Source organism: Orycteropus afer, unplaced genomic scaffold (genome assembly GCF_000298275.1).
Source record: "Orycteropus afer afer isolate SDZICR_OR568_19922 unplaced genomic scaffold, OryAfe1.0 scaffold00245, whole genome shotgun sequence".
Lineage (NCBI taxonomy): Eukaryota > Metazoa > Chordata > Mammalia > Tubulidentata > Orycteropodidae > Orycteropus > Orycteropus afer.
In genome coordinates, this window is record NW_006921832.1 from 5,359,694 (window position 1) to 5,369,543 (window position 9,850).

General features: G+C 45.4%; 1 protein-coding gene across 1 annotated transcript; it reads left to right on the forward strand.

Moving 5' to 3' along the window:
• The first annotated feature begins 762 nt into the window (after positions 1-762).
• NRROS (negative regulator of reactive oxygen species) lies at positions 763-9,599 on the forward strand. Its single transcript, XM_007949415.1, has 2 exons — positions 763-870; positions 7,623-9,599. The coding sequence occupies exons 1-2, from the start codon at positions 763-765 to the stop codon at positions 9,597-9,599; spliced, it is 2,085 nt and encodes a 694-aa protein (XP_007947606.1).
• The last annotated feature ends 251 nt before the right edge of the window (positions 9,600-9,850 follow it).

A 9,850-nucleotide genomic window follows, 5' to 3' on the forward strand; every position in this document is an offset into this window, starting at 1 on the left:
ACATATTCCATTTCCCTTAGGGTGTCTCCTAGTTCTAAAGTTCTGTTGGTAAATGTGTATCTTTAAACCTTCTCATGACTCCTGCTCTATGTTCACTGACCAGGCAGGAGGGCTGATAACAACACTTTATTGGTCATCCTTATTATCTCTGAAAATTGCTTTTTCAGTATTCTCTCACTTTTTCCCCCTTTTTCAGGCAAAATACCACTGTCTTTTTTCAGAGACCTATATTCAAATGAGTTAACCAATGAGATCTACTCTTTTCTAAAAGTCTTATGTCAGCAAGACATAGCTCTACTAGACCAGAGGCTACAATTAATATTTTAATCCCAGTCCAACATTCATTTATTAATGGATTCATTCATTTAACAAAATTAAGAAGATTTGAGCTATTGGGAGGAAAGTTTCAGCAGAATTATAAAACACAGGAAACTCCAGGAGACTTGAAACCTTTTCACTCAAGTCCTTTACTTCTCTCTTCTGTTATTGGACTCTTGGGAGTTTCACTGTTCAGCCACCTGTCCATCAAATGATAGAGGCAAAATGAAAAGGAGTTTTTGTTGACAGTTTCAGTGAAAGTTTGAAGATACTGGCTACTTTGAGGTATTTGAATAATCTGTGGGTTTCCACTTCTAGGTGGCTGTGGGTCTCCAAGAACATAGATAAGTGGGAACTGGCTCTTTGTACTGGGAGAGTGCAAAGCAGCCTTCTGGGATCTTACTTGCTTCTTTTCTGCTCTCTGTCCACAGGGCTGCACTTGAGATGGAGTTGCTGCCCCTTTGGCTCTGCCTAGGTTTTCACTTCTTGACAGTGGAATGGAGGGACAGAAGTGGAATGGCCACAGCAGCTTCGCAAGGGGGCTGCAAGTTGGTGAGTTTTCCCTGGGAATCCTGATTGTCTGTCACTCCTGTCTTGACAAAGCTGGGTCAGTTTAGGACGTTGATAGATTGTCAGGCAAAAGAGGGCAGGAAATAAATGTGAACCACTCTGCATCTGCCTAGCATAATGCCATGTGCAAGCTGCTCTTTAACCAAAGGTTTTCTAAGATGATGCTTGTGAAAAGCCAGGCAGTGCCTGTCCCATCTTATTCATACCTCCTGAAAACAAGAAGCTCCAGAGACAAGCCTAGGTCAGACACCTAGAATAACAACACCTTGTTAAAGACCTGGACGGTTGAGCTCCATTAAGGTTGAAGGACCTTAGCCTCAGAGCCTGTGTATGAGCCAACAGCAAGTGCTTAAATAGCTGGCCTGGGGAGCACGTGGTCCATACTGTACTCAGAGCAACATCCTTGACCATGCTTAGGCTTAAGGAGATCCAAGTAGTGGGTACCTGAGCTTTAAGTGACCCTCTCTAGGGCTTTCAGCCTATGCAACAGCAGGCTTGGGTCATAGCAATTGACCATATTTCTAGAAACTTTTTCCCCTTTCCCCATAACTCAATGGTATCAAGAGTCTGCTTGAGAAACATACATTTAATAAACATTCCTTCAGTCCTAGGCATGGGGAAGACAAATTGGACAATGTAATTGTCAATTACAAAATGTAATTGGATACTTACATTCAAGAATGTGTTCTTAAAAGCTGACAGATGTTTACAAAAAACAGCTGTCATTGTTCTTAGCCACTTGTAATAAACTTTAACCCCTACATTCTATAGCATACTCCTTAGAAGCATGGATGGTAAGACTTTGTCTCATGTACTTTGAGCATGTTATTAGGAGGGACCAGTCCCTGGAGGAGTACATCATGTTTGGTAGAGGGTCAGTGAAAAAGAGGAAGACCCTCAATGAGATATATTGACATTGTGGTTGCAACCATGGGCTCAAGCATAACAGTGATTGGGAGGATGGTGCAGGACCAGGCAGTGCTTCCTTCTGTTGTCCGTAGGCTCACTGAGTTGGGACCAACTTGACAGCACCTAACAACAACAACACTCTCTGAAGATTACTTTTTCAGTTTTCCCTCACTTCCCCTCCCCCTTTTCAGGCACAGGGACAGTACTACTCTGTCCCGTAGGGTTGCTATGAGTTGGAATTTACTAAACAGCAATGGTTTTGGTGGGTAGTATAAACAGTTAAGCTGCTAACTGAAAGCCAGATTGGCCAAGTTTAAATCCAAGTTCTATGTCTTAATGGGAGCTCTGGTAGCATAGTGGCTAAGACACTTGCCTGCTAACCAGACGGCTGGCGGTTCAAACCCACCAGCCACTCCTCGGAAGGAAGGTTGGGCAATCCTACTTCCGTAGTGATACTGCCTCGGAAACCCAAGGAGGGGTCGCTATGAGTCAGGTATGACTCGACGGCACATAACAACAACAACAACATGTCTTAATAGATTTTGATAGTTAGGGAGGTGGCACTCTGTGCTTCACTTTCCTCATCTGTAAAGTATGGAAATAATAATGATACCTACCTACCAAGAATACTGTAACAATGGTTTGTTACGAAGATTAAATAAATTAATATACATAAAGTACTGAGAGGAGCTCTGGTAGCATAGTGGCTAAAGCACTTGACTGCTAACCAGAAGGCTGGCGGTTCAAACCCACCAGCCACTCCTCGGAAGGAAGGTTGGGCAATCCTACTTCCGTAGTGATACTGCCTCGGAAACCCAAGGGGGGTCGCTATGAGTTGGGTCCGACTCGACGGCACATAACAACAACAACAACAACAGTGGCGTGGTGGGAGCTCTGGTGGCATAAAGCCTAAGGCACTTGACTGCTAACCAGAAGGCTGGCAGTTCAAACCTACAAGCCACTCCTTGGAAGGAAGGTTGGGCAATCTACTTACATAGTGATACTGCCTAGGAAACCCAAGGGGTATCGATATGAGTTGGGACCAGCTTGATGGCAGTGAGTTTGTTTTTTTGGTTTGGTTTAGTGGCATGGTGCCTACAGCATTTGACTGCTAACCAGAAAGGTATTATTATTAGTCTCTGCTAAACAGACTTCTATCACTCCCTTTCAGGAGCAATAGATTAACTTTATGGTAATCATTCAGGGGTTACCAGATATAGAAATAGGCGGAAATAAGGTGTGGATTCTTTGACAGCCCTTCAGGGTTCAGCCTAGCCTCTGCGCCTGACCCTCTCCAGTCTAGTGGACAGGAGAAGGGGCTCAGCTGTCAATGAGATCAAAGAGTGGATTTCCTGTGGCTCTTTCAAATTGAGAAGTCCCTGGGCAGTGCAAAGGAGTCCTTGTGATGCAGTGGTTAAGTGCTCAGCTGCTAACCAGAAGGTAGGCAGTACAAACCCACACAGGGACTCCACAGCAGTCTGCTTCCATAAAGATTTACAAACTTGGAAATCCTATGGGGCAGTTCTACTCTGTCCTGTAGGGTTGCTATGAGTTGGAATTTACTAAACAGCAATGGGTTTTGGTGAGTAGTATGAACGGTTAAGCGCTCAGCTGCTAACTGAAAGGTTGGCCATTCAAGTCTACCCAGAGATGCCTCAGAAGAAAGGCCTGGTGATCTACTTATTAAAAAATCAGACCTCATGGAGTACAATTCTACTCTGACACATATGGGGTTGCCGTGAGTTGAAATTTACTCAATGGCAACTGGTTTGCTTTTCTTTTCTTTTGAATTGAGGGCTGAGAGTTTAAGACTCCTAGTACCCTCTATTGCCCTTCACTGCATGAGCATACAATTTTCTAATAAAGTGGACACAGTAGAACTCTCGTGGACTCTGAAAGCCACTTGGTCCCTCTGCAGCACTTCAGTGGGGCCACCAGAACTTGTGAAGGCATGACCCTGTAGCTGCAGAATCTCTCAGCTTTGGGAAGGCCCCTAACCACAGCATTCTCCAGAGAGTCCCCATAGAGAGGGGAGAGCAAAACCTACTCAACTAAAGAAATACACCTTGTTTCTGGATGGAGAGATTCAAATTTGTAAAGATGTCAGTTCTTCCCCCAAATTAATTCATAACACACTTCAAATAAAAATTCCAGAGACTTTGCTGGGGAGAATTGTGTAAAGGGAACTTGAAAACTTCATTCTTACATTCATCTGGAAATTAGAAACAGCTCAAATGCTCAACAATAGGAGAGCAAGTAATTATATCATGCTAATAATTATGTTGTGGTTATTGTTATATGCCATGGCGTAGGACCCGACTCATAGCAACCCCTCTTTGGGTTTCCGAGGCAGTATCACTAGGGAAGTAGATTGCCCCATCTTCCTTCTGAGGAGTGGCTGGTGGGTTTGAACTGCCAGCCTTCTGGTTAGCAGTCAAGTGCCTTAGCCACTATGCTACCAGAGCTCCCATAATGTAATATGTTGTTGTTATTTGCCGTCGAGTCGGCCCCGACTCATAGGGACTCCTCCTTGGGTTTCCGAGGCGGTATCACTACAGAAGTAGATTACCCAACCTTCCTTCCGAGGAGAGGCAGGAGGGTTTGAACCCCCAGGCCTTCTGGTTAGCAGTCAAGTGCCTTAGGCACTATGCTATCAGAGCTCTGGCTAATAATTATAGCTAACATTTATTAAGCATTTATGTGCCAAGTTCTGTTTACATGAACAATCACATTGAACCCTAAAAAAAGAAAAAGAAAAAAAAAACTATGAAACTATGAGAAAATTACAAGTATAATTTCCATTTGACAGACGGGATGATGGAGGACCTACCTGATTGAAATAACCAACTCAAAATCACCCATCTGATAAAAAGCAGAACTAAGATTGGACCCCAGATTGCCTGACCTTAGAACTCTTGTTCTTAACTACCATACTAATCATGCAATGCACTAATAAACAACTGCTAAAAGGGATATCGGGAGCTCTGGTGGCACGATGGTTAAGCGCTCAGCTGCTAACCATGGGAGAAAAGACCTGGCAATCTGCTCCTGTAAAGATTTCAACCTTGGGAACCCTAGGGGGCAATTCTGTAGATGCTATAGAATCAATGCCACATAACAACAACCAAAAGAATATGATTGAATTGATTTATGTTGCTAGAGCACTATGTCTATCATATATTGTTGACAAAAAATTGATTACTGAACAGATTATAGACTGTGGTCTCATTTTGTTAAAGTGAAAAATGGGATAGATAATATCTTTTTTAAAATATCAATAGGATATATAACAAAAGATTAGTGGTATTTCTCTGAGGGAGAAGCTGAGATTAATGAAGAATTTAATTTTCTATACTTTTATGCTGCACCAATTTTTAATCATTAGGAGGTTTTATTTTTTAATGATCAGATGAAGCACTTGAGAATGCAGAAGTTAATTTCTTGCCCAGGATCCAAAGCTGGGAAGTGGCAGAGCTGAATTCAGACTTGAGTCTGTTACCCTCTGTCTTAGTTATCGAGTGCGGCTATAACAGAAATACCACAGGTGGGTGGCTTTAATGAACATACATTCATTCTCTCACAGTTTAGGCTGAAAGTCTGAGTTAGGGTGCTGGCTCAAGGGGAAGGCTTTCTCTGTGGGCTCAGGAGGAGGCTCCTTGTCCCTTTCCAGCTTCTGTTCCTCAGCTCCTTGGAGATCTTCATGTGTTGTGTATCTTCCTCTCCATTTTTTACATCTCAAAAGTGATTGTTTTATAATACTAACTATATAGATATGGTCTCATTAACATAACAAAGAAAACCCTATTTCTAAATGAGATTATATCCATGAGTCCAAGCAAAAAAACCAAACATACTGCCACTGAGTTGATTCTGACTCATAGTGACCCCCTTTGGGTTTCTGAAACAGTAAATCTTTATGCAAGTAGATTCCCTAGTCTTCCTTCCACAGAGTGGTTGGTGGGTTTGAACTGCCAACCTTGGTTGGCAGTCACAATGTCTTAGGCTATACCACCAGAGCTCCACAAGTATTAAAAAAAACAAAACAAACTCACTGCCATTGAGTTGGATTCAACCCCTCCTTGGGTTTCCTAGGCGGTATCACTATGGAAGTAGATTGCCCAGCCTTCCTTCCGAGGAGTAGCTGGTGGGTTTGAACCGCCAGCCTTCTGGTTAGCAGTCAAATGCCTTAGGCACTACATCACCAGAGCTCCTACTCCACAAGCATAGGGGTAGGATTCACAACACGTATATTTGGGGAACACAATTCAATCCGTAACATCCTCCAAACCTGTGCTTCTTCCTCTATAGCAGGATTTTCTAAACTCCACTAGTCCACTAGGCCCCTGGTACTGAAGGAGCTCTGGTGGTGTAGTGAGTAAGGTAATACAGTGAGTAAGACATTTGGCTGCTAACCAGAGGGTCAGTGGTTCAAACCCACCAGCTGCTCCATGGGAGGAAGATGAGGTGATCTACTTCTGTAAAGATATACAGCCTTGGAAACCCACTGGGGGTCACTATGAGTTGGAATCAACTTGATGGCAGTGGGTTTGGTTTTTTGTTTTCTGTTGGGCCCACAATTTCAGCCAATCACGAGCTTTGTCTTACTGACTAAACTGTAGAAAGGCAGGTCATTGCTCTCCCATCCCATCACTTAAAACTCTTTTTTTCCTGGACCCATAAGGGGTATTCTACCTTCATTTGTTCTTGCCAATCTTGCAAAACAATGGGTTGAGTTAAAGTATCCTGAGGCTTGTGTGGTGTCTGTGATGAGGCCAGGGGCACCTCCATTCCACCTGCCTTCTGTCCCTGCACAGTCATAGCAGGATGGTATTCAGAAAGAGGATTGAATTGGACATTGGGAGCTCTGGGCTCTGGTCCCAGCTTTTCACTTCTCCTCACTCCTCCCACTTTACTGTACAATCCTGTGCAATTTGAGGTGGATTGACCTCTAAGGTCTCTGTAGACTCATCAAATTGGTATCCATCTAGATGTAGGGAAACCTTCCAGGTAAAACCACTTCTGGTAAAATGAAGATGCAACAACATTACAGGTTCCTGGGCAGTGTTTCTGTTGGATGTGTTCTGGAGATAGTAATGACAACGTGATAAACCAAAACCAAACCCACTGCTGTCAAGCCAGTTCTGATTCACAGTGACCCCACAGGGCAGAGTAGAACTGCCCCTGTATGAATTCCAAGGCTATAATCTTTACAGAAGCAGACTGACACATCTTTCTCCCATGAAGCGGCTGGTGAGTTTGAACCACTGACCTTTGGGTTAGTAGCCGAGCACTTAACCACTGTGCCACCAGGGCTCCTTGTAACAATGCAGTAGTGACTATTTACCACATGCTGACTATATGGCAGGTGCTGTGCTAAGTTCTTTGTGTGTTCTCTCATTTAACCTCACAACAATCCTCCAAAGTAGGAATTACTTTTCTCACCCAAAGTCACACAGGAAATAAGTGGCTGAGGTGGGTTTCAAATCCAGGTAGATATCTGGTTTTCCTTCTCATAGTGAAAATTAAACTGCAAGTACAGTTGTCACCTCCTGGCACCTGATGAACAGGTGCCTAGATCTTTCTCTAACCCTCTGTGTATTTCAAGTGATGTCTGCAAGTCAGCTCCTAGCTACCTATTGAAGTATGATGGTAAAGAACAAAGAAAAGTTCCTTTTCATTCTAAATTTTCCTATCCTATTGTAGCTCATGATCTCTAGAGCCACTCCCAGTGACTATAGGAAGTCTTATAAATGAACTAAGTTCCTCTGTATGAACTTCTGCCTCTAAGGCCTCTTTCCTGCTGACCAGTCTGTTTTTGGACCTAGGTGGGTAGAGTTGCCGACTGTCGAGAGCAGCACCTTGTTTCAGTGCCCAGTGATCTCTCACCCCATTCCCAGACGCTCATTCTGGATGCCAACCCTCTCAAGACCCTGTGGAACCATTCCCTCCAGCACTACCCTCACCTGGAGAGCCTCAGTCTGAACAGCTGCCATCTGGAATCCATTAGCCGTGGCGCCTTCCAGGAGCAAGCCCAGCTGCACAGCCTGGCTCTCGCTGACAACGCTCTCTCAGAGAACTACAAGGAGACAGCAGCTGCTTTCCACTCCCTCCAGGACCTGCGGAGGCTGGACTTATCGGGGAACTCCCTGACAGAAGACATGATGGCCCTCATGCTCCAGAACCTCTCATCGCTGGAGTCTGTGTCCCTGGCGAGGAACACCATCATGAGGCTCGATGACTCTGTCTTTGAGGGTCTAGGGCACCTCCATGAGCTGGATTTACAGAGGAACTACATCTTTGAGATCGAGGGTGGTGCTTTTGATGGCTTGATGGAGCTTAGACATCTCAACCTGGCCTATAATAACCTTCCTTGCATTGTGGACTTTGGCCTTACACAGCTACGGTTCCTCAATGTCAGCTACAATGCCCTAGAGTGGTTCCTGGCTTCAGGGGGAGAGGATGCCTTTGAGTTGGAGACACTGGACCTCTCTCACAATCAGCTGCTATTTTTCCCGCTCCTGCCCCAATGCAGCAAGCTGCATACCCTCCTCCTACGGGACAATAACATGGGCTTCTACAAGGACCTGTATAACACCTCGTCACCAAAGGAGATGGTGGCCCAGTTCCTCCTTGTGGATGGCAATGTGACCAATATCACCACAGTTAACCTCTGGGAAGAGTTTGCTTCCAGCGACCTTTCAGATCTCCGCTTCCTAGATATGAGCCAGAACCAGTTCCAATACCTGCCAGATGGCTTCCTGAAGAAAATGCCTTCCCTCTCCCACCTGAACCTCAATCAAAATTGCCTGATGACCCTCCATATCCAGGAGCATGAGCCCCCAGGAGCACTCATTGAGCTGGACCTGAGTCAGAACCAGCTGTCAGAGCTGCAATGGGCTCCAGGGCTCACCAGCTGCCTACAGAGCCTCCAAGTATTTAACCTGAGCTTCAACCAGCTCCTGGGTATCCCCACTGGCCTTTTTGCTGGTGCCAGTAACATCACTACAATAGACATAAGCCACAATCAGATCTCACTGTGTCCTCTGCCAGTTCACTTAGACCAGGTGGGTACCCCCAGCTGTGTAGATTTTAGGAATATGATGTCTTTGAGAAGCCTCTCTCTGCAGGGCTGTGGGCTGGGGACCCTACACGACTGCTCATTCCAGGGGACCTCTCTCACTCACTTAGACCTCTCGAGCAATTGGGGCATTCTGAATGCAAGCATCACCCCTCTCCAGGATATTGCCACCACGTTACAGGTCCTGTCTCTCAGGAATGTGGGCCTAAGTTCCAGCTTCATGGAGTTGGACTTCTCTGGGTTTAGGAGTCTGAGGGACTTGGATCTGTCGGGAAATTACTTGACCAGTTTCCCCACGTTTGGGGGCAGCCTGTCCCTGCAGACTCTAGATCTCCGCAGAAACTCTCTCACAGCCCTTCCCCAGAGGGCTGCATCTGAGCAGCTCACAAGGAGCCTGCGGACCATCTACCTCAGTCAGAATCCATATGACTGCTGTAGGGTGGAGGGCTGGAGGGCCCTGCAGCACCTGCAGATGCTACGCATCCCCGATTTCGTGATGGTCACTTGCAACCTCTCCTCCAAGGTAATCCGCTTGGTGGACCTGCCCAGAGAGGTGCCTCAGGACTGTAAATGGGAGCGCGTGGACATGGGCCTGCTGTACCTTGTGCTCATTCTCCCCAGCTGCCTCACCCTGCTGGTGGCCTGTACCGTCATCTTCCTTACTTTTAAGAAGCCTCTGCTTCAGGTAATCAAGAGCCGCTGCCAGTGGTCCTCCATATACTGACCCTGGCTGCCTGCCAGGGTTAGTAGTTTGGCCTATGCCTGTAAGGACACTCTCTGCTGGGTTTCAAGAGCTGGTACAGAAGCCAAGTCTCATGAATTGAGGTTTACATTAAAATTTGAAGTGTTTCCATCTCTTAGTCCCCCCATTCATCCTTCGTCATTGTCATTCACCATCATCATCCTGGTAAAATATTTATTAAGGAACATTCCATGAAAATAAAAGACAAGGTGTCTCAAATATTTTTTAATCAA